The 22639-nt window shown below is 64.1% G+C and overlaps 7 protein-coding genes across 7 annotated transcripts; 4 read left to right on the forward strand and 3 right to left on the reverse strand.

Annotated features, from left to right (window-relative positions):
- Positions 1-1769: 1769 nt before the first annotated feature.
- Positions 1770-2307, reverse strand: EMIHUDRAFT_228921 (hypothetical protein; the record flags this gene model as incomplete). The annotated part of the gene is made up of 2 exons (XM_005786436.1): positions 1770-1912; positions 2046-2307. 2 exons carry the CDS (start codon positions 2305-2307, stop codon positions 1770-1772), a joined length of 405 nt encoding a protein of 134 aa, XP_005786493.1.
- Positions 2308-3101: 794 nt separating this feature from the next.
- Positions 3102-4600, reverse strand: EMIHUDRAFT_111431 (hypothetical protein; the record flags this gene model as incomplete). The annotated part of the gene is made up of 5 exons (XM_005786437.1): positions 3102-3312; positions 3543-3566; positions 3669-3739; positions 4025-4322; positions 4407-4600. The coding sequence occupies 5 exons, from the start codon at positions 4598-4600 to the stop codon at positions 3102-3104; spliced, it is 798 nt and encodes a 265-aa protein (XP_005786494.1).
- Positions 4601-6620: 2020 nt separating this feature from the next.
- EMIHUDRAFT_228925 (hypothetical protein) lies at positions 6621-8286 on the forward strand (the record flags this gene model as incomplete). The annotated part of the gene is made up of 5 exons (XM_005786438.1): positions 6621-6671; positions 6856-7380; positions 7445-7708; positions 7776-8165; positions 8248-8286. The coding sequence occupies 5 exons, from the start codon at positions 6621-6623 to the stop codon at positions 8284-8286; spliced, it is 1269 nt and encodes a 422-aa protein (XP_005786495.1).
- Positions 8287-8624: 338 nt separating this feature from the next.
- On the reverse strand, positions 8625-10294 carry EMIHUDRAFT_111433 (hypothetical protein; the record flags this gene model as incomplete). Its single annotated transcript, XM_005786439.1, has 4 exons — positions 8625-8715; positions 8907-9043; positions 9206-9661; positions 9719-10294. 4 exons carry the CDS (start codon positions 10292-10294, stop codon positions 8625-8627), a joined length of 1260 nt encoding a protein of 419 aa, XP_005786496.1.
- Positions 10295-10847: 553 nt separating this feature from the next.
- Positions 10848-11650, forward strand: EMIHUDRAFT_228929 (hypothetical protein; the record flags this gene model as incomplete). The annotated part of the gene is made up of 2 exons (XM_005786440.1): positions 10848-11207; positions 11339-11650. The coding sequence occupies 2 exons, from the start codon at positions 10848-10850 to the stop codon at positions 11648-11650; spliced, it is 672 nt and encodes a 223-aa protein (XP_005786497.1).
- Positions 11651-16756: 5106 nt separating this feature from the next.
- EMIHUDRAFT_441368 (hypothetical protein) lies at positions 16757-18026 on the forward strand. The gene is made up of 4 exons (XM_005786441.1): positions 16757-16896; positions 17084-17320; positions 17512-17565; positions 17682-18026. The coding sequence occupies exons 1-4, from the start codon at positions 16790-16792 to the stop codon at positions 17995-17997; spliced, it is 714 nt and encodes a 237-aa protein (XP_005786498.1). The 5' UTR covers positions 16757-16789; the 3' UTR covers positions 17998-18026.
- Positions 18027-21603: 3577 nt separating this feature from the next.
- On the forward strand, positions 21604-22228 carry EMIHUDRAFT_363625 (hypothetical protein). The gene has a single exon (XM_005786442.1). The coding sequence runs from the start codon at positions 21619-21621 to the stop codon at positions 21856-21858; it is 240 nt and encodes a 79-aa protein (XP_005786499.1). The 5' UTR covers positions 21604-21618; the 3' UTR covers positions 21859-22228.
- The last annotated feature ends 411 nt before the right edge of the window (positions 22229-22639 follow it).

Here is a 22639-nt window from a genome sequence, read left to right on the forward strand (position 1 = left end):
GCAGAGGAAGGAGCGGACCCTCCCTCTACCCCTCCCTCTCTGTCTCTGTCTCTGTCTCTGTCTCTGTCTCTGTCTCCCTCTCCCCTCACCCGAGCTGCAAGCGGAGCCCGCAGCGCTGTGCCCCGACGGCGAAGATACGGATCGAGGATTGGAGCAGCGCGAGGAGCGAGAGGAGCGGGAGGAGCGCGGAGAGCGCGCGCCCGCGGCGGCGAGCCGGTCCGTGCTCGGCGCTCCCGCGCTCGCCTCCTTCTCGTACCCCAAGTCCTCGTCGTCCTCCCACTCGTCAACATCCGGGTCATCGTCGGGGTCGTGGAAGCGCGGTGGAGTTCCGTCCGTGTCGGGCGGCGCGACGAGGGGGGCTGGCGCGTCGGGCGCGTCGCCCGCGCCGCCGCCGCTGCCGCGGCCGCTCACGTTGGCGTGTGCCACCAGCCGCTCGAGCCGCGAAGAGGCGTCGGCGGTCAAGCCTGAGGCGGCAACCTCGCTCCTCAAGGCGGCCTCAGCCTGGTGGAGGCCCTTGGTGGAGAGGAAGTCGAGGATCAGGTCCAACGTGCTTTGCGTCATTCTCTTCGCGGGAGCCCCGGGCAGCGAGCCGGCTCGGCGTGTGAGCCACAGAAAATTACCAGTCGCTCCGGCCGGACCATGATGTGCGGTTACCGACTGCACTCCAAGTGCTCCAAGTTCAGCGGAGCTGGGAATAGGACCGCCGCAAGCGGCGTGGCGTGGAGCGGTTGCGCATCCCTCCGGGGGCCCCTCTGCGCCGGGGAGGCGTTGTTGGAGGCTAGGACGCAAGCGTCCGTCGCCCTTTTCAAACTCGGGGCCCACTCCGCTACGCTCCGACCCGAATTTGGAGGGCCTAAAAGTTTAAGGTGTTCCTGCGCAAAAGGGGTCGGACACAGGGCGCAGCTCATGCTAAGAGCTAGAAGGGGAGCTAGAGAGAACGACTACCCTGTCCCATTATTGCGTACACCAACACCACAAAAGCTCTCTCTCTCTCCTGTCCTCACTCAGGGCGGTCACAACTACCGAGTCCCTCGACTAGCTGCCACGTTGCCGACCGAGAGCGGATCTCCTCCTGCTCCGCAAGGAGGGTGGCCAAGGCTAAAGTCTTGCCGGAGCCGCCGGGCGCGTTGACGACTTGGAGAAGGTCGCCCTTGTACTTGTACGTTGTCGAGAAATGCTCGAGGGGGTGCTTTGTGGGGCGGTGCGCAGCCAGGCCAGCAGTGAGGGGAGGCGCACCCTCACTCTCCTCGGTTGCAGAGCTCGTCGGAGGCTGCGGCACGACGGGAGGGTCGCGACAGCGCGACAAGCAGTCCTCGGGCGAGCCGACGCGCATGTCCAACCAGCGCTGGGACTCGTTGTGACGGCAGACGCCGGCTGCCTCTCCAACCGCTTCTGCAGCTTCCTTCTTTGCCCGGTGCATGGGCTCGATCCGATTCCGCAGCGTGTCGTCCCCAGCGGCGGTGCTGCGCGGGAGGCGGCCGCGGGCACGCTGGGCTCGATCAGCGGCTTTCCCTCAGTTGCTCCGAAAGCACGGATTTGGCGGACGTTCTGGGCTTCAATTTTACGGATGTCTTGGCACCAGCTGAAGGCTTGCCCCCGTCCATGGCTCAGATCACATGGTTTCTAAACTCGGTGTCGAACCACCAGCCCGACGCTCACTACAAGTGACTGCACGGTATTCGGATTTTGCTATTTGCTCGTGTGGGGGTATATTGCTGATTTGTCAATGGTACCGCGTCTGCGACGCGGGCGCCTTGCGGGCAGAGCCCTTAGCCACCCTTTATATCTTGCGCGGTCAAAAAATGTTTGTTGATCGGCTCGGTAAGGAATGACTCAAAGAGGTCGAGCCGCGCTAATGGGGTGTCTCCGAGCTTACTGGAGCTCTGATGGACGCGGCCCTGACTATGAATCCCTGACACACAGAGAGTCACTCCGACGGCACACAACACCCTATAACTGCGTCATGACCAGCCTGCCATGCGTCGCCGGTACCGCATTCGTCGCAGTGCTTCTTTAGCAGGCGGTGGACTGTCGGCTGCGAGGACGGTCGCATTTGCGCGAGGCGAGGCGATCATTGTTGAGCGTTGCATGCGCCATGACTCGCGCCAGCGCGTGCGGGAGCCCCTGGCTGAGCGTTGAGTCCAGGCGAGTTGCGCTGGCCACTATCGCTACGCCGAGCCGAGCTGACGCGCCGAGGCGCCGGCCAGTCGCAGCCGTGAGGCATGCCACAGCAGCAGAGGCATCTGCCACCCATTGGGCGGGCAGACAGAAGGCCAGGGCAGCACCGGCAAGTGCAACGCGCCTCATGTCGGAGAGCGACCGGACCTCCTTCGCCGGTTATGATGTAGAGTTTGTTGTAGAGATTTCACGTTGTAGAGCGCCTCTACATCGCTCTACAACCCAACGCACGCAGTTCGTCACGCGGTGGATGTAGAGCTCTACAGCTCTCTACATTGCTCTACAGCGCTCCAGAGCGCTCTACATCTCTACAGCTCTACAGCGCTCTACACTCTACATCATCTACACCCTCCCTCGGGATCGGAGTCAGAAGAGTCGTCCTGGCGCGAGGAGAGCTCGATAAATTCGAGGGGCCAAAATACGCCGCGAGGAGGGCGGAGTTGCGCCGAGAGGCGGGAGAAGCCGCGAGAGCAAAGGGATCGGCGGGCGGCGGCGGCGCCGCAGAACGAGGCAAGGGGGAGAGCGACGCGACAGAGGATAGAACAGGCAGGGAGGGGCGCGGTCCCTTGTCAGGAGCAGGAGAACTAGGAGAGCGCAACCAGTAGGAGGCCCGCGCCTGCCCCCGTGCCGCCGCGGGTGCAACGACTTTGTCCTATACGAGAGAGGAATCCCTGGGACCCTGTCGTGTGGGTGAACCCTGCCCAGGCCCCAGCCGCAGCCCCCCTCCGTCTCGTCGCCGGTCGTCCGTCTCGCGATGCGCTCCCCCCACTCTCTCCCGTCCTCTCGCCGCTCGGCCCCCTCTGTGCTCTGTCCCTGTGTCCCTGGCGCCTGGGGGATCTCGCTCCCATCCCTCGAGCCTCGTTTGGGTTGTCTGTTTTCTTTCTTTCTTTCTTTGGGCCACCGAATAAAGAAACTCGTGCCCGCTAACTGTTAGCGGTGAGCACACCATTCACCCAGGCTGCCCGGGAGATGCACCCGCGCAGCTCTCGCAGCCTCTCCAGGCGCGCCGCCTCCGCCCCCGACCCCGCCGCCTCCGCCGCCGCCCCGCCGTCCGGCAAGCCCAAGCGCTCCGTCAGCGCGCCGAAGGCCTCATTCTCCTTGGACGCGCCGCCCGCCCACGCATGCCGCACCCACCTCCCCACCGGCGAGTTGATCTGCCGAAAGTCGGCCTCGCCCACCTCATGCGCGTGCTCCTCGTAGGCGGCGGTGCCGGGCGCGCGCGCCACCGCCGCCAAGCATGCCTGCGACTAGAGGCGGCCGTGAGGAGACCGCATCTCGACTGCATCTCGGCTGCATCTCGGCTGCATCTCGGCTAAGGCCAGGCCTGCTCCCAGAGGCGGCCATGCAGGAAGAACTTGCGGCACGTGCCGTTGAAGGGACTCGCCCACCTGTTCACAGGTGCAGGTGTGAAGAGACTCGAGAGGCCCGGCCAAGGCAGTGTGTGTGTGTGTGTGTGTGTGTGTGTGTGTGTGTGTGTGTGTGTGTCTCACCAGGCGCGTAGCAGCGGCGCCAGGCCCGGGTGGTTGAGGTTCGCGAACATGACTCCCGTGTTGAGCTGCGTCTGAGGGCATGCAGGGCGGTGGGTGAGGGACAACCGGTAAGAGGGGAGGGAGGGAGGGAGGGAGGGAGGGAGGAAGGGAGCGAGCGAGCGAGCGAGGAGAGAGGAACGTTGGAAGCAAGAGTCGCTCGGCCGTGTGTCTCAGCCGGGTGACTCGGAGACGCCGTGTGTCTCGCCGATTTGGCCGGGCGTCTGGGCGCGCCTGTGCGTGCGCCGGCACGTGGATCACGCCCGGGATTGAGTACGGCCGGGCGCAGACGAGGGCGAGGCTCTCCATGCGCGCCTGACAGAGAAGGTAAATCGTAAAAAAGACAAGTCTGCAGCGGGCGCGAGGCTCTGCAGGCGCGCCGCAAAGGCGGCGCCCGAGGCGAGGGTCTGCGGGTCGGGCTGCTGCGCCGTCAGCTGGAGCGGCATCAGCCGGCGCAGCAGGTCGGTACCTGCCGGCGCGCGGACGAACGCGTCCGCGTCGAGCAGCAGCGCCCACGCGCAGCCGTCGCGGCGCTGCTGCTGCGCTGCGCTGGCACCTCCGCCTCTGCTCCTGCTGCGGTGCTGCTCCTCTATGAACTGGAGCACGCGCACCTTCCACCTGCCGCCGACAGAGCCAGAGCGGCGGGTCAGGGGACCAGCTCAGGAGCAGCGGAGCAGGGCATCGGGGATCGGCGCAGTGCACCAGGCGTAGTGCCTCGAGGAGAGCACAGGGCCGAACGGCGGAGTGAAGAGGCGGAGGCGCATGCGGGTCGCGTTGCTGTTGGCGGTGCGGACGTAGCGGAAGTTGGCCAGGGCGCTCTTCACGAAGTAGGGCCAGGACTGCGGCGGCTCGCGAGCCAGCCGGTGCAGGTCCAGTGTCCGCCAGCCCTGGTGCATTGACACGACAGTGAGAGTGCAGCGGTCTGGCCCGCCGGCCGACCACGAGCGGCCCTCCCATGGGTAGGAGCCCCACGGCACGGCGCGCTTCGCTGGGCGTGGCCCCACGTCGAGCGAGCGAGCCGAGTCGCGTTGCGTGGAGCCGCTCACGCCACGTCGGAACATGACACCGGGTTTCTAAACGAGAAGAATTTTAGGACCAAGCCCCTTCACCCTTGGGTTTCTTGCCGTCGTGCCTGGGCAGTGTGCTGGGGCGGGTCCCCAAGGGTGAACCAAGCCCCTCTCACAGCAGAGAAGAATTAGCCAAGCCCACGCCTTGCTTGTTCTTTTTTTCCTAGCTTCCAAGATCCTTGCTCTGCAACACTGCAAGCGGTGAGGGGAGAGTTGTCCTTCTCCCATCCCTAGTTTGCTTTCTTTCTAGATCAATACGGGGGACCAGAGAGCGGGGACGTGTGGGGGATAGCGCTAGCCGGCAGCACACGCCGCTTCTTCGTCCCCTTTTCACGACACGCGCGCACTGACCACTGTACCACCGTAGTACACATTATACACACAGCAACTGCGGTAAAATTAACCCGGACAGATCAGAGGGAGAGATTTTTAGAAGCAACAAGAATGTGGTACACAGAGAGAGAGAGACTCTCTCTACACACAGTGATTTGGAGCAGCTTCTTCAGATCAGTGCAACAGTGGAGAGTGGTGTGCAGTGGTGCCTCGCCCTCAATTCTGTACGAGACTGTGCCCACAGTAAAATGATCGAACCATCGTGCTCATGAAGCATAATCCCGGTGGTATCGTTTGGACAGCTCAAAAGTATCAAATGAATGCTCTTCTATGCGTCAGAGTTGCTGAGCCACTCCAAGACGCGTGGTTCTGCCTCGAAATGATCTCATCTGCTGCGGCGACAATTTCCTCGCTGCCGGCACCGTATGCTTGCGCGAGTCCCACTTCACACGGAACGCGATCCGTCTTGCTCTCAACGGTCGCTGTCGCGCTGAGGTTCCACATCTTCTCCGGGGTAATCGTGGAAGAGACGCACGTTCCTCCACGGCCGATAGAACGCGGCGAGCCGCTGCTTGGTTGCGCAATCGATGGCTCTGACAGCGTAGCCCAACCGCCCTTGCTCGGCCGCAATGTTCCTTGCGGGGGCCACGGCGGCCGACTTCGGCGCGGGGAGGCCAAAATGCGCGAGCAGTCGTTGCTGGAAGAGCGCTGGCGAGTCCCTCATCTGATCGAGGCTCATCACCAGGAACTGCTCGCGCGCGAATGGCCGTGCGAAAACGGTGTCGCCTAATCTCGACGCCTGCCACCGCTCCAGCTGAGGCCAGAACAGGCCGTCTGCAAGCTGAGTGCGAAATCGGCAAATCGTGTAGATACGCATGCTCCATATGCTCCACGTACGATTTCTTGGCCGGTAGTGCGCAGCGTTGCCAATCGGCCATCCCGCGGTGGCTGATTTACTCAAACAGGGCGGTGTTGTTGCGGCTCGATATGCTTGGCTTGGCGAAGAATTGGTTGAAGGCCGAGATCTGGCGCGAGGGCGCGACACTGGCTCGCGTACGACGACGAACATCTTGACGCGTACAGATTCCGCGCTCGTGAGCATCGCGTGCAGGTTCGCCAGGGCATAGAACGAGAGGACGTTCCGGGGGGTGCCCTCGGCGAAGCAGCCAGACTCGCAGCTGTCCCCGGCGGAAGAAGCTGGTGCCTCCGGTCGACGACAGCCGAATTTTGCTCCAGGAAGTGCGTCTCCTTGTTCATGAACGTACCGAGGCTGCTGCCGCACACCCCGGCCTGACTAACCATTTGCCAGACGGAGGTCGTGCTGCACTTCTGTGCGCCCAGCACATACAGTAGAGGCAGCTCTCGGCCAAAGCAAATTAAGATCCGCCGCCGCCGCGCAAGTGTGAACGAGGTGCGGTTTCTTTGAAACCAGAGCGCCCGTTGGGCAACGCGGCGCTCGCACTAGCCTCCAGACAAGGGCGCCCCCCCCCCCCCGGCGTTACGGAGTCTGTTCATAATGGCAACCGTGGCGCTCCTCAACCAACTGCTCGTCGGCTATGACTCCCTAGTGCCTCCCACGTCGCCGCTGATCACTAATGCCTCCGCCTGCTCTGCGGCCGGTGCGCCCACCGTGGTCATGGCTGACTTCCAGGCGCTGCCCTCATCCGCTGCCACCCTTCCCTCCCCTCCCCAGCGCCACCCTTCACTCACTCGACGGCTGCATCTCACTCCACTGTTTGCGCCGCTTCCAGTTGCTCAGCATGCACTCGGTCAACGAGCGGGAGCGCTCCTACACCATTGACGGCTACTTGGTGCTGCAGTGGAGCGACCCGCGCCTTGAGTTTGGCAACCTGTCCTGCCGCGACGCCATCGCCCTCCCCTCCTATGCGAACACCGACACAAAGCTCTGGGAGCCGGGCGTCCAGTGTATGGAGACTCTCCACGAATCGGTCGGAGGCAGCAGCGGCGCGACCCACATCGCTGGCGAGTCGCTCGTCATCAGCCGCAATGGCACCGTCCTTTGGAGCCGACGCGCGCGCTACAAGCTGCTCTGCGACACCTTCAACTTTGGCCGGATGCCCTTCGACGAGCAGTTCTGCATAGCGACCCTCCGCTCCTTCCCGTACAACGAGGAGTTGGTCCAGCTCGAGTGGCCAGATTGTGCATCCAACCCCGTCGCCTGCGGTGGCTCGGGCCAGCTACAGCCGTACCACTCGGGCGAGTGGATCGTCACAATCGTCGATCAGAGAACAGTGACCGAAGCCGATGGCCACAGGGTGCATTGCTTCCCCATATTTATCTCATACGTGCACACTCGGCACGCCTCAGCTGCTGCGGCAGGTGGCACGCGTTTGCATCATGCTCGAGCGGCACTCCAACCTGCTGTCCCTCTCGATCACCATCGTCATCCTCCTCGTCATCGCCGCCTATTGTGGCTTCTTCATTCCCGTCTCCGCCGCCCCGGCGCGCGTGGCCATCGGCTTCCTCTCCTTCCTGATGGCGCTACGAAAGCTTGGTGTGCTTGCTCTCTCGGGCGTGAGCGCCGTCTATCATCTGGACAGTCGTGAACAGGTGTTGAACCAGCTCTTCTGGGCAATGGGCCAGGTGAAAACGAACCTGCCACCACCCAAGCCCCTGCCACACCCGCGTGCCAGAGAATGGCCTTCTTTAGAGCCTCACTGAGTTCTCGACGCTTTGCCGCCCCTCTTCTCGCCCGGTGCAGATGCCGCCGCTGCTCGATCCTTCCGAAAATTACCGCGTTTGGATGATCGACTTCCTGTGGGGTTCTATGTTCTTCAACTGGCTCACCCTCATCGAGTACGGTCTCGTGCATTTTGGCCTCGAGTGCGAACGGCGCCTCGCCGCGGGTGCGAACGCGCCGCCCGCCGGCGAGCACGATGCCGCGCTGGTAGCACAGGACAAGGTCGGATCGCGCTACCAGCATGTCAAACTGTGGTGGATGCGCTGCGCCACTCGCTTTGTCGACCTGGACAATGTCTGCCGATGGGTCTACCCGCCAGCTTACTTCATCTTTTGCTGCGTCATGTACGGCGTCGTGGATGTGTATGAAAGCGGTTCGTGCAGGTGGTCCACATGACGGGACACGTACCCGCGGCTGACCCCCCGCCGTTCGATGCCGTCAGAAGTCAATGGTGTTGTCTCTGTTGACTGTCGTGTGGTGATCAGCGATGGCTTATACAAGTGCATCACTCCTTTGCATCGGGGAGTTTTGCGCGTTTTGGCTTTTTTCATTTTTGCGCGCCGCGTAAGCCCCGTAAGCGCGTTCGGGCTTGGCGGGCTTCGGCCGGGGCCGCGCGCGGGATTGTTTCCGATGTCGAGTTTTTACTCTATACGCCCCGCCCGCCCCTCAAATGACAAATCCTCCAAATCCTAGTGCCGTAGTCCAAATCCCCTCGGCCTCGCTCTCCCACACGGTGCCAGCCACCCGCGCTCCCCCTCGACTTTCTTTCCTGGCGAACCTGGCCCGCTGCTCTCTGCCTCTCTCTCGCGCGCTCCTCACTCACGACTCCACCGCCGCCCCGTCCTGCACCTCCCGCCGCAGCGCCTCGACGCCGCCCTCAACGTCACCGTCGAACTCGCGCACGAGCGACCTGTTCACACCAGCGGCTGTGATGAGGCGCCGTTCACACCTCGCCCTCGAGCTCGCGCGCAGGAGGAGGCCAGAGCACGGTGGGGCAGCGGCCGGCGAGGCCCTGCAGCGAGAGGAGCTGATCAGTTCAGGATCCGAGAGAGTTGGACTCGCGCGCAAGAGACGCGGCGTCGCTGCTAACGAGTGAGCAACCGCGTGTCTACCGCAGGTATCGCTGGGCATTGCTGTGCCGCGCTGCAGCAGCGGCGTGGCGAGGGCAGCAGTGCCTGCAGTGAGAGGAGGTGCGAGGTGGTGCCGCCGCGCGACGAGGAGCCGCGCTTGGAGAGCGCCTGCAGGAAGGGGTCTCGGAAGGCTCGGGCAGGGCTCGGGGGAGGGGGGGAGGAGCCGCGAGAAGCGAATGGCGCCGCCACGACACCCCTCAGCTCTGCGCGGTCGAGCAGCTGCAGTGTCTCGCAGACTTGCCTGAGAGGGAGGAAGGCGAGTAGGACTACCGACGCGCGGTCGAGCAGCTGCAGCGTCTCGAAGGCGCGCCTCCGGACGGCCTTGAAGGTGCAGGCCAGCTGCGGGCACGCCTTTGGGGTCGGCCGCGGCAGCGGCTCCAGCTGGTAGCTTCGACCTGTCCAATTCATTGGTCCATTCTTCATTGACCCATTCTTATCACTCGTTGGCCTCGACCACCACAGCAGCTGGCAGGCGGGGCCTTGGACGGCCGCGACGCGGAACTCAATCATCGCGTGCTCCGAGAGGAAATCGCCCGTCTTGCCTCCGCCGCGCGCCGCCGTCTGCATCGCCCCACTGCTCCCCGAGTAGATCTCTCCCGCATACTGCTCCGCCGATCGCGCCTTGACCTTGACCTTCCCGGCCGCCGCCGCCGCCCCGCCGCCGCCGCCGCCGCTGCCGCCGCCGCCGCCGCCGCCGCCGCCGCGTGCCTTGGCCAGCGTGAGCGCCTAGGTGTGAAGAGACGCGTTTCAGGCTGTGAAGAGCCGCTGCCGCGTCTCTGCGACGAGAGGGAGAGGCGCCAGCGGGTCGGCGTTTGGGTTGAGAGGGGGCGCGGCGGAGCGCGGAGCGGCCGACGACGACGAGGCCTCGCCGCCCTCGCGCTTCCGCTTCTTCGCCTCCGCCATCCGGCGCGCAAAATCTGACCCGCTGCCACTGTTGCCGCCACCGCCGCTGCTGCCGCCGCCGCCGCCGCTGCCGCTGGCATCGCCCCCGCTGCCGCCTCCGTTGACGACGCCTCCGGACGAGGAGGAGGCGAGCAGCCGGTCGCGCGGCGCGGCTCCCTCGGCCAGCCTCTGTGGAGCTGCCTTTTTGCGGCCGCCGCTGCCGTGCGGGTTGTGCGCCTGGGTGGGCGCGGCGCGTGCCTTGCTCACGACGAGTCGCGCTCCCGCGCCTACGAAGGACGAGGCCGCCGCCGCCCGGTCTCCGGCGAGAGGCTGCGGAGGGAAGCCTGACCGGAGCTCCACTTGCGAGGCAGGTAGGCTGCATGCGGCGGCGGCGGCGTCAATCAGGTCGCCGAAGCTCGCCCCGTCGGAAAGCTCGAGCGTCGTCACGCCCTCTGGGCCCTGGAGGCGGAGGTTCATAAGCACACACTAAACACACACGGGCGTGCTGTCGCAACTCTGTCGCACAGTCGCACAGCGTGCAGCGTGCCGCTTCTACTTTTTGAAATTTCTTTTTGAGCTCGCCTCGATGTTTACAGACGCAATGCGGACATGGCATATCGCTCTCGGGCCCACAGACATCCCGCACACCCGCCGCCCCATTCTTTTTTGCAATTTATCCCCTTTGGACGCGTCCACCCTCCGTCCAACATTCGCGATCCCTCTTTTATTTACACACACAAAAACAACTATTGCTAAAAATCTCTCTCACACAAACATAAATAATCCTGTAAATACAGGGAGGATCCGTCTGGAAAAAGGAATATGCTGAAGCCGCCAGGCACACAGCCACGTGGCATAGGAGAGCAGGAGGTGAAAGGAGGTCACCACGAGTTCCAAGGACGCACGAGTGAGAAGCACAGCAGAGCAGACAGATGACGATCACCACCCAAATAAATAAATAAAACGGACACACCCAAACGAGGGAGGGGAAGTCTCACCACATTCTTCTTTGCTGCTCTCGCCGGGCGCGATGCCAAGTCGCGGTCGCGATGGGCCCTGGAAGAGGAGGCAGCAGGCCTCCTCCTCCGCGCGCAGCTCGACGTCGTCATACGAGGATGCCTTCGACGACCCGGCCTTCTTCATGCACCACATCCTCATCTCGGTGGCCTTCTCTCCTCTCGACTACATCTTGCGGATGCGAGAGTGGGGCCTTTCCGACCATCAGATCGACAAGACGCCGCTGCTCATCTCGAGCTACCGCATCGCCTCGCTCCTCGCTGGCACATCCGAGGTGAGCGAGTGCAGCCTCGAAGAGCAGCGCTCTCACGCCGTCTCGTACTTCCTGCTCCTCACGCTGGCTCCGCCCCTCTTCAATGGAGGCAGGGCCGTCGTGCCGGGTACGGAGGGGCTCGACAAGGCGAGTGCTGCCCTCGCTGCCGCCCCTCTCCTCACCGCCGCCTTCCCCCCACCGCCGCTTTCGCCCCACCTACCCAGGCGGCACGCATGGAGCGGCTTGTGAAGGACCAACCCGCGCTGGCCGCGTACTTTGCTCGCGCGCGCTCGATCACCGGCCTGCACCTGCTGATACGAAGACGACTGCTCGAGCTCGACTCGCTCGGCGCGGAGCACTCGCGGGGCCACCGGCGAGAGCAGCGCCGCTCGCTCGCGCGCGGTGTCGGCGAGCTGCGCTTCGCCGCCCTCACCATCCTCGCGGTCCTGTACACGCTCGGCACGGTGCTGCCGATCGTCTTTGGCTCGGCGGCTGACGCCGGCCGCGCTCTCGGCCGGCGCTTCCACTCGAACGGGCCGTTTTCATGGATGGCGGGCGTGTAGCTGGGTCCGGCGCGGTCGCGCCATTGCACTGGAGTGGACCCTGCTGCATCAAATCTACTTGGTAATCAATGTGTGCGTAGTATACTCGAGTAAAAGACGGTCGTCACGGCTGTACAAAGCACATTGGCGCAGCGGCCCGCAGCGCACACACTCAGTGCACACAGCAGGAAGACTTCGGCTTCGCTACCTTCCAAGCTACTAGAGGGAGAAGGTAGGAATCGTCAATCGACCCTCTTCCAGTGCTCAATCAAGTGCTCACCTCAAGCTCAAGCGAGGGAGGGCGAGACGATCGAGGGGTCCCGTACCACGCGGAAAAAGAAAGAAAACAAACAACACAAGGGAGGGATGGGAGGACGGCACGCCGCCACCACACAGGGATTTTAAGGAGAGGAGTGTGGTGCTAAAAGAAAGAAAAAAAAACAGCCCAAGGGAGGGATGGGATGTGTGGTAAAAAGAAAGAAAGAAAGAAAACAGACAACCCAAGGGAGGGATGGGAGGACGGCACGCCGCCACCACACAGGGATTTTAAGGAGAGGTGTGTGGTGCGCTATCCGTCGCCCACCCTAGGGAGTCTGCCTCTTCCTATCTCTCTTCGCAGTCTCTCGCCGATTCTCGGGATGTGTGGTACTCCACGCGGAATCACGGCAAAACATTCTTTCGGCACCTCCGCCGTCGCATTTTTTGCCGCAGGGGGCGGCACATTGTATGCCGGGCCTCTCTCACATCGGCCGCCGCGTGGAGGTCAAGTTCTCCACCAACGGCAAGAAGAAGTTCTTTCCCGGCAAAGTCGCTTGCTTCGAGAACGGCGTGTGCAGCATCACGTTCAAAGACGGCGATGAAGTTGACGATATGCTGGATGAGGCGAGCTGCTTTGAGCGGTGGCGCTGGATCGACCACGACTGGGTGGGCCAGCCTGTCCGGCGGTACGTCGACAGTGGCGAGGTAGTCGGCCATGCAACAGACTCGCCGGCCGATGGTCGCATTGTCGGCTGGCTCAGCGCAAATGACAATGACGGCAGAGCGTTGTGGCACGTCGAGCTTCGAGCCGACGGCGAGAGGCTGGAGGAAGACCTCGAGGAGAAGGAGGCGGCCGCGGCGATCGCAGCCGCGGCTCCGCCGGCACCAGCGCCGGCAACGCCGGCGAAGCGCAAGGCAGCAGCTGCGCCGAAGGCAGCGTCAAGCTCGGGCGCTGCTCGCCGCAAGCAGGCGGCGGCGGCGGCGCCGCCGCCGGCTGCTCGCCGCAAGCAGTCGGCGGCGCCGTCGCCGGCGCCGTCGGCGAAGCGCAAAGCGGCGGAGGCGCCGCAGGTGGCGTCCAAGAGCCGCAAGCAACCGGCAGCGTCACGGGCCGCTGGGAAGCAGCCGCTTTGCGAGGAGGCTGCCGTCCCGCCTCCACCTCTGCTGCCGCCAAAGGTGGACGGAGCCGGCCGGGCAATGCGGGCACGGAAGCAGGTCGACTATGCTGCGGAGGAGGCCAAGTACGACAACGAGAGCATGGGCGCGAGCAGCGAGGAGGAGGAGGGGGGCGGGAGGGCGGTGCGCACGCGGCGGCAGAAGCAGCCGGCCTCGGAGGACGAGGACGAGCTGTACGAGGAGAGCGATGCTCGTCTTCGCGCCGACGGACGGCATCGAGGCGGCCGCGAGCGCCGTGGCGGGGCTCGGGCTGCCGACGGATGTCGCGAGGCCGGGCGAGGGGCAGGAGCGGGCCGCGGAGCTGGTGCTCGAGTTCGACGAGCCGCCCACCGAGCTCAGCGTCGCGCAGCGCAAGTGCCGCGTGCTGCTTCTCGCGTACGACGACGGCGCGGGCCTCAACCTGCAGCACGGCTGCCACCACGTCATCCTGTACGCGCCGCTGTCGAGCCCGCCGAAGGACGGCGAGAGGGTGATCGCGGCGGTCGGCAAGGAGCAGCAGTCCATCGGGCGCGTCCGCCGCGCCGGGCAGAGCAGCCACGTGACCATCCACCGCATCGTGCTCGAGGGCCCGGGCGGGGAAAGGACGCTGGACGGCCTGCTGCACGAGCGCAACATGGACGAGGCGCTCATCAAGAGCGCGACCAACACGGCCGAGTGAGTCGGAGGAGCGGCAAACGGTGAGCGGCGCGGAACACATGAAGTGCAACTCTCGTGATCATAGAGCCTAGTAACTAAAGCGGTCGCGGCCCGCTCCTCCTGCGACAAACTGCTTGTGGCGTGCGCGAGCCTGCCGCGCCTGGTCGGCCTTCCGCGACAGCTTCTTCTCAACTCCCTCGCTGGACACGCCCTGCAGGCTGCCCATGTCGGCGGCGACGCTTTTGCCGGAGCAGGATGGAGGAGGATGGCTGCAGCAGAGATCTAAAAGAAAAGGGCGAGTGATTGAGGGCGTGTCTGCGCCTCCCTCCCTTCACTTGGGTGCACCTTTTTCTTTCTTTCTGCGCCTCCTCCCCTCTCTCTATTTCTTGAGAGCGACGTGGACTGTAAGGTGGAAGCCACGTTGCGGAAATCCACTTCTACGAGGTCGGGTTGGTCTCCCCCGCCTTCAGCCCTGACCCGACGGGGACGCCATCACCCTCGCCCAGGGATCTACAACGCTGTCCTAAGGTCCGACAGGTTCGGCACCGGGCACCGCCTCGGTATACAAAATGCGCTGCGGGCGGACCGTGCAAATTCTTTTTTCCCTGTTCTTCGGTAAAGGATTGCTGTCGACTGGCTTGGGTGATCACTGCACGCCGTCGCGTCTTCAGAGCTCAATCCTGAACGATACTGGCGATTATATTGACCCCGCCTTGCTGCTCAGCGACAGGATGGCCGCCTGCCTGTCCAACACGCTTGCGGACCTCAGTCATGAAAGACGAAAGGTCGCGGAGCAGGCAGACGCGCTGGAGCAGCAAGCAGATGAAATCGAGCACGAGTTGACACGAGTGCCTTTCTGGCCAAGCGACGACTGGCTCGGCGACGGAGGTGCGGGATACGACTGTCCGACCGAATACGAAATCCTGCCGTACGCTTTGCTCAGCGTGCAAGCACGGGTTCGTTTGACCTCGCGAGCTGCCTCTGCACGACTGGCGGCGAGCTCACCGACTTTGGTGCCACCGCAGGCTTGGGTGAAGATGCAGGACCACAGGTTCACCGTCTTCTACTCGCAAAGCATCTTCAAGTGGGCCGCCACGATAGGGATCACCCGACGGTGCGCCAATGATACACGCACATCCACGCACACACATGCACGTCAAGGACACGCGCTCTCCTTTGCAGGCTCCTCGAAGTCGCACAGGCCAGCCTCAGCGGCGTCGGATCGTCGACGGAGGAGGACCTGCTCGAAAAGGCAGTGGCGGCTGGCGACGACGTCCTCTACCCGTATCTCGGTGACGGCCGCCTCAAAATCGGCGATCGGATCCGGCTCGGTGAGGAAGAGGAGGTGAGCTCTCACACACGGACACACTTCTGCCATGTCACACCTCGATGTCACACCATCGCCTGACTCTCAGGAGCACACCATCGTCTCGCTGGGCAAGCCGACCCGGACAGAGCCGGGCAGGAAGGGGGGAGGGGCGGGCTTCAACCTCCTGAAGGCGTACAGCTCGATCACGCTGGCGAGGCCCCTCCGTCTCCCCCATCGCGCGGGGACGACCATTGTGCGCGTCGTCGAGGCGCGAAAGCATCATTACTCTCTCCATCGTTGTTGTTTACGAAGGTGGTATCATCACTTCGCATCATGAATGCTATATGGCGAGTATGCCCGTCTGCGTCCTCTAGGCGCTCCCGCTGCGCGCCGTGTGGAGCGGCGGGGCGGGCGGCGGCGGCAGCGCCGCCTCGCAGGCGCAGTGCCAGGCGGAGGCGGAGGCGGAGGCGCGGGCTCGCCAGGTGTTCGCGCCGGAGCCGGTCTGGGTGCCAGGGCTGGGCGAGGCTCGCTGGTCTGTCGTGCCGTGGCTCGGCTGCCGCTGCTCGTGGCCGTGCACGCAGCTCTGCTGGCTGTCTGCGTGCGCGTGCGGCGCCCCGCACCAATCAAAGACGCCGCAACGTGGCGGAGAGCCTTCTCTCCGAGCCTCGCCCGAGTCTTGCCGCACAGGCGCCTCGCAGCACCTGGCGGCCCTCTTCACGCTCGTCACTCTCCTCTTCGAATTGATCTTGCTCGACGCTCTCGCGAGCCAGACGCCTCTCACAAGCAGCGGCTAGCCGTGAAGCGCGTGTCTTCACGCGCCGTGGCGGTGTGAGCAGGTGAGCCAGATGTTCATCGCAAACTGCCCGAGCCGGATCATGGAGTGGGAGGACTCCTCCTCTCTAGATGCGGAGCACGCCCCCTTGTACTCTAGCGCATCCCGTGTCCGGGGCCCTGCTCGGACTCTCGCGGCCAGGGCATTGTGTTGAGCGCTAGCACACCCTTCTGTCACGCGATGCGCCGGATGCACCGCACAAGACAGAGCCGCATATGTTCACACTCCGACGCTCGTGGCGTCTTCACACCGCAGGACTACCTCGTCGCTCCGCTGCCGGTCGCGCAGCGCGTCGCCGCCGTCTGCGCGTGCGCTCTCTCCCCGCCCGGGCCGTGTTTGGGATGCCCTCGGAGACCCTTCTTGGAGGCTACCCGGACGTCTCGCCCCTCAGGTACGTCCTCTTCCTAGACACTTCCAAGACACTTCAGAGACACTTCCTTCGCCCCTCAGGTACGTCCTCTTCCTAGACACTTCAGAGACACTTCAGAGACACTTCCTTCGCCCCTCAGGTACGTCCTCAGCTCTTCCTAGACACTTCAGAGACACTTCCTTCGCCCCTCAGGTACGTCCTCTTCCCGCCGCTGGTCGTGGGGTTCCTGTTTCGCGCCGGCGTAGGGATGCTTAGTCTTAGGGAGGCCGAGACGAACGCGGACCAGTCGTACTATGCCATCATCTACAAGGCGCGCATCTTGCTGCGCTCTCTGGCGGCGCGGCGGGAGGGCGGTACGTACGGCTACTGCAGCACTCTCTTCTACGCCTCCCTGATCGAGATACACTCGGTCATCGTCCCCGCGTACCTCGTCTTCCTCGCGCCCGCCATTGTCATGTTCGGCTACGACAACGCGCCCGCCAGCGCTGCACCACGCCGCCCAGCGCCCCACACTCAGCTGCTTGCTGGACGCCTCTCTTGCGCGCGTAGGCGCTGCACCACGTCGCCAAGTTCTTCATCATCATGCAAGTGATCGAGGCCTTCAACCAGAACGGACTCTACTTCCTCCTCTTCGCCCTCTGCCTCGATGCGGACTCCATCCCAGAGACGACGCGCTTCGTCGCCGGCAGGCGGGCGCCGAGATCCGCCGAGATCCGACCCGAGATCCGACCCGAGATCCGACCCGAGATCCGACCCGAGATGCGCCCCCGAGATCGGCCGAGATTGGCGAGACCCGCCGAGACCCGCTGCGGCTCCGCCGGGTGTAATCATCGAGCCGAGACCAGCCGAGGCGACGACGCGCTGCCGCTGGCGCAGGCGCGCGAAGACGGAGACGTACTCGGCAAAGTACATCTACACGTGGGTCCTGCTGCTCGGCATGTGGCTGCTCGTTGTGGCGCTCAAGTTCTACTTCACGATGCTCTTCCTCTGGCTGATCCCCCTCCTCGTCCTCATCTACGGCACCGCCCTCCACGCCTACCCGTACTTGTTCGCCGGCGTGGCCGCCTGCCCGCCGCACGCGGGGCCCGCCGTCGAGATGGCGGGCATCTGCACGCCCGCACCCATAGATGCGGAACTGCAGCACACGGGGCCCGCCGTCGAGATGGCGGGCATCTGCACGCCCGCACCCGTAGATGCGGAACCGCACGCATCCGTCTGTGTTCCAACTGGCGCGAGAGGGACGACACGCCCCATCCGGCTGCACTGCACTGTCTTCACGCTGTGAGGCTGGGGTGTGTTCTCAGCCTCCTCGCCTTCCTGCTCGTCTTTTGCGGCTACCGCGCCTGCTGGCTATTCCCGTGCCTCTGCGCACCAGAGGCGTGTGCCTCGCCCCACACCGACACCACGACAGCCCCGTCCCCTCGCCTCGATGTCCGCTCTCCGAACTGGATGATGCCTCCCCTCCCGCACGCAGGTGCCCGGCTGGATCTTCTTCCCGCCAAACGAGCCGCCCGACAACCCCATCCGGGGCGACGTCGACCTCCAGGCCTTCCGCATCTTGCTCGACCACCTGGGCAAGCCCTGGCCGGAGGACTGCGTCTGGGAGCCGCCCGGCTGGACGCCCGTGCGCGGGCCGCGGCTACCGGAGGTCCTGTGCTCAAAGTGCCAGAGGTGATTCACAGACCTTGTTATTGAGAAGAAAATACCTCCTACCTAGATGTACGGCTTTGTGTGTCGCTTCCATTCACACATGCTCATGCAAGTCCGTGACCATGTGGGTAAAGCCGTAGGTCTACAGTGTATAAAGCGCATGTACCGTCGTGCTCTCTCTCTGACTCTACGGCGAAACTCGGCGGACCGGTCGAGGACGTCGTCGGGCAGAAGTTTAGGCCCTACCACGTACCAGCTACCTCGTCAACGAGACGAAGGCGGAGCAGATGAATGAGCACGTGACCGCGTACCGTTCGTGGTTCGAGCCAATCGGTCTTTGCCATGCTGCATCGCAAAGTGGTTGGGACGCTCTTTCCTGGCGGCCTCGGCAACGGCACCCCTAAGGATCGGGCATTTGAACAAGGCGGCGAATTTGATGAACACGGTCAACATCTCGATGTTTGAAGAGCTTGCAAAACCGGATGCGGACGGCCGTGTTGCGCTCTCGGATGGCAAGGGTGACTGGGTGGTGCCCACGAACACGAACCTGGAGAAGCTACTCAGTGATAAGAGCCCGATTCTGGGTCACCAAATGGCAGTTCCTTCCCATGGTGGACAACGAACCAAAAGGCGATCGACTCCCGAGGCATGATCTGTCCACTGCCCCCCCCCCCCCCCCTAATTAGCGTCCTCCTCTGCTCCTTAGCGTTCCTCTGCTCCTTAGCGTTCCTCTGTCCATTGAAATGCGTTGTGTTTTACCTTCCCGTCTTGTTTTTTGTGTCGCCCCCTCCCACTTGTTTGGTATTGCTAAAAATCTCTCTCTCCCACTTCGGCTCAAAAAGGAAAGGAAGTCTGAGCTGTCCTAGGAGCTGTCGGTCAACCCCGCGGCGCATGGGCGCCGCGGAAGCTGCTCGACAGGCTGCGGGCATCGCTGCGGCAAAAGCGCCCGCCCTCTGCTTCGCTTTCGCCCGCGTTTTACGATAACTTTCGGGTTTTCATAGCCGCCGAACTTGAGCACTTGAGCACCGGATAGGGTCGATTCCGCATGGTACGGGACCCCTCCGAACTTTAGAGCTCTGCTGTTTCTTTAAGGTGTCTCGCAGCTCCGTATTCTCGTATCCTCGTGTTATCGTCGCGTAGTATGGTATTGCGTGGCGGTGCGTATTCTTTCTCGTATCACTAGCTCCGAGTAGAGGGCAGCGACCTGCAGTTAAGGGGAAACCTGGTACGCGGGGCTAACCCTCGGTGCTCGGAGAGTATTCTCGTATTACTAGCTCCGAGTAGAGGGGGCGCCCCGCCGCTAGGGGAAACCCGAAGCGCGGACAACCCTCGGAGACCCGTGTTATGGCCCTGCGACCGCGCACCCCCCAGGGCTAGGGCTCTCTAGCCCGTAACCCGATACCAATCGTCTGGCCAACTGAGTGCGCTTCTTAGCTCCCCGGTCCTGGGCGTGCGGTTGCCGACTGCACTTCAAGTGCTCCACGTCTGATAACAAGGATAGTGGGGCATGTGTCCTGCGGCCCTGCACGCTGCAGCGATTCATCGAGCGAAACGGACGAGGTGGCGCCCATCGGCCGGACCAAAAAGAAAGAAAGAAAAAGATAACCCCAGGGAGAGGGACCCGAGAGATTTTTAGAAGCCAACCAGAAATCTCTTTCGGACGCTTTCCCATAGTGCATAGAAACGTTTTCCATCTTCCAATCCACTTCGCTCTCAAGACAGATAGAGACGCAAAGTCGCGCGCGGCAGCGTCGACCGCACGGCCTACTCGCCCAAGTACTCGCTCTCTTTTATGTCCCACCATGCAGAGCGCATCTCTCTCTCTCTCTCTGTTGTGCGAGGCGTGAACCGCGCCATTCGCTCTCACCCTGGCAACCCTGTCTGCATGCACGTCTCGCGCGCGCGTGAACAGGTCCAGGCCCCAAATGACGTGTGAGTGTTAGAGTTGGTATTATTAAAAATCTCTCTCGAGTTGTTTGATAGAGATGGAAGAAAGAAAGAAAGAAAACAGACAACCCCAAACGAGGGATGGGGGAGGAGGACAGGGTCCACACCTGCACGAGCAGGATTTTGGAAGGAGGATCAGGGGCACAGGTGGGGCTCTCCTGCTCCTGACAGATAGAGATGGGCAGGAGGCCGCCACACGCAAAGAAGTGGATTTCCGCAACATCCGTGTGGCTTCCACCTTACAATCCACTTCGCTCTCAAGACAGATAGAGAGGAGAGGAGGCGCAGAAAGAAATAAAAAGAAAGCACCAAAATGAGGGAGGGAGGCGCAGGACAAACCCTCCTCCTGGCCCTTGTCTTATAGATCGAGGCTTTCAGAATTCTTATGATCTCTGCTGCAGCCATCCTCCATCCTGCTCCGGCAAAAGCGTCGCCGCCGACATGGGCAGCCTGCAGGGCGTGTCCAGCGAGGGAGTTGAGAAGAAGCTGTCGCGGAAGGCCGACCAGGCGCGGCAGGCTCGCGCACGCCACAAGCAGTTTGTCGCAGAGCTGCAGGAGCAGGCCGAGATGCTGCACAAGCGTTGCCGCGAGCTCGAGGCGGAGGACCGGGCCGCCGCGGTATGCGAGGGGCTCCAGCAGGCGCTCTCGCCGTCCCAGTGCGCCGCGCTGGAGCAGTGGCTGCGGGCTTCGCAGGGCGAGGACCACATGCTCCGGAGATACACGCTGCCTCCACTGCCGCCGATGCCGACACCGGTCGGGGCCTCCTCGCAGCCGGCCACGCCTGCGATGGGCCCCGCCGACGACGCGATGGATGTGGACGACGAGGAGGACCGCGGAAGCTCGCCCACATACGACCCCCTGGATATTCTCGGCACGCCGCATCCCCCCCCCCCCACACACACACACCCACGCCGGCGACACCACACGCCTGACGCCTGGCGGGCGCTGCCAGGCGCGCACTCGATTCTCAACATCAAGCACTCGCCGCTGGTCATGTCTGCCCCCGCACGGGCTCAGCCGGGGGGCGCCGTGCCGTCCTTCTCCCTCGGCGGCGGCCCAAGCAGCGTCTCGCCCTCACCTCAGGCGAGAGAGCCAACAAAGAGAGAAAACCAGGTGGTTCCCCCCTTGCCCCCCCACCCCCTCCCCCCGCACCACCCCTCCCGACTCCCCTCCCTCTGCCGCCGCCCCCTCGGCAGGGCCTCTCGTCGGGCGGCAACCTCTCCCGCAGTCTGCCGGGCGCCCCTCTCCGCGCGCCCCCAGCCTTCACGCCCGTTGCCTCGAGTGACCGGCGCGCTGCCCCGCCTACCTCTCCGCAACCGCCCACCCCCCCTACCGCCCCACTCTCCCCCCCCGAAACCTCTCTCCGCACCTGCCCGCCCCCCCACCCCCCCCACTCCCCCCAAACCACCCGCGCCACTGCTGACCCTCGCCATCGCTCACGCTTCACGCCCTTGCCCCGCAGGCTCGCCAGCCTCACTCTCTTCAGCATGATGGCCGCTCCCCGGCTCCCGCCGCCGCCCGCCCATCCATTCGCCTACCCCGCCGGCAAGCCTCCCGCGCCCGCGCCATCGTTTTTCGCCTCCAGGCCCGCCCCACCCAGGCGAGAAGAGCCGCCAAGCCTCACGCCGTTCGCGCCCGCCGCGCCGCCGCCGGCAGCGCCGCCGCTGCCACAGACGGTCTCCGCCTGTGCCGCCGTCCTTCCCGGCGGCGCCGCCGCCTCGTCTGACCCCGCCGCTGCCGCGGCCGCTTCCGTCGCTGCCGCTTGCGCCGCAGCCGCTTGCGCCGCGGCTGCGGCCGCCGTCGCCGCTCCGGCCATGGCGGGTGGCGTGGCGGGTGGCGTGGCGGGTGGCGTGGCGGGTGGCGCGGCGGGTGGGGCGGACGGGTCGGGCGGCTGGGCGGCGCCGCCGCCGCTTCAGACCAAAAAGACCTCGCGCGAGCTCGAGCGGCTGCAAGACACGCTGACGCCGGGAGGGCGGGACGCCGCCCCTTCTGGCGCCGGCAGGCACGCGGCAACGAACGGGCGAAATCGGGCGCAAAAGATCCCGGCGCAGTGAGGGGGCGGGGAGGGGCGCGCAACGCTGGACAGGCTAGCGAGGCGTCCACGCACGCAATATTTGTCGAGATCAGCTGAGGAGCGTCTCAGCGGCCTCCTGTCTGGGTGGGGGAGGGGACGACTAGGCATTGGCATCGGCTCTCGAGGCATTATGCGTCGGGGTCCAGCGGGGTCAGGCGCCCGCGCCCGTCAAGATGTAAGTGCGTAGGTTCTTGCTCTCTCTCACAAGTCACATGTGAGTGTCTGGCCCGTCTGAGTCCGCGTGCCGTGCGATGGTGCCACGGAGTGTCAGTCAAACGCATGTCCATGACCACACATACCCGGGTAAGATATTTGTGCTTTGCTCGTAACACTCGGCCCAACCGGCCAACGCGGCACATCCGGCAACGGCTCGTGTCCGTCGCGAGACGGCGCGAGAGTGCTCGAGTCAGATAGGACCGATACGACTAGAGTGTAGAGATACGACTCTCTCAAGACCACGGCTCTAGGTCTATAGCCGAGAGCGAGTCACGCGCTCACTGAGTGAGGTCACATACTGCCGTATGTGTGAGTCAAGACACGCCTCCCGGGACCTCTAGCTCCTGTTAAGCTGCTTCGCAAGGTTGTAGAAGCCCTCCGCATCACTCGCCAGCGCTGCGGACTGGTCGCTCAGCGCGCCGAGCCGTTCACCGCGGTCAGCAAGTGACGCCATTACCTCGGCACTGATGCCGGAGGCAGTGTGGTTGCGGCTGGTCGCGGCTGTGGGAGCCGCAGCACTCCGCTGGCCTCGGACGGCCGTGCCG

Source organism: Emiliania huxleyi (genome assembly GCF_000372725.1).
Source record: "Emiliania huxleyi CCMP1516 chromosome Unknown EMIHUscaffold_151, whole genome shotgun sequence".
In the NCBI taxonomy this organism is placed as follows: Eukaryota; Haptophyta; order Isochrysidales; family Noelaerhabdaceae; genus Emiliania; species Emiliania huxleyi.

Bases quoted from the DNA above. Each gene is read 5' to 3' on its own strand.
- EMIHUDRAFT_441368 (XM_005786441.1), top strand. From the start codon at position 16,790: ATGCAAGTGATCGAGGCCTTCAACCAGAACGGACTCTACTTCCTCCTC. The intron at 16,897-17,083 runs GCGGGCGCCGAG...CCGCTGGCGCAG, and splicing joins ACGCGCTTCGTCGCCGGCAG to GCGCGCGAAGACGGAGACGT. The intron at 17,566-17,681 runs GTGCCTCTGCGC...TCCCGCACGCAG, and splicing joins CGCGCCTGCTGGCTATTCCC to GTGCCCGGCTGGATCTTCTT.
- EMIHUDRAFT_363625 (XM_005786442.1), top strand. From the start codon at position 21,619: ATGGCGGGTGGCGTGGCGGGTGGCGTGGCGGGTGGCGTGGCGGGTGGC.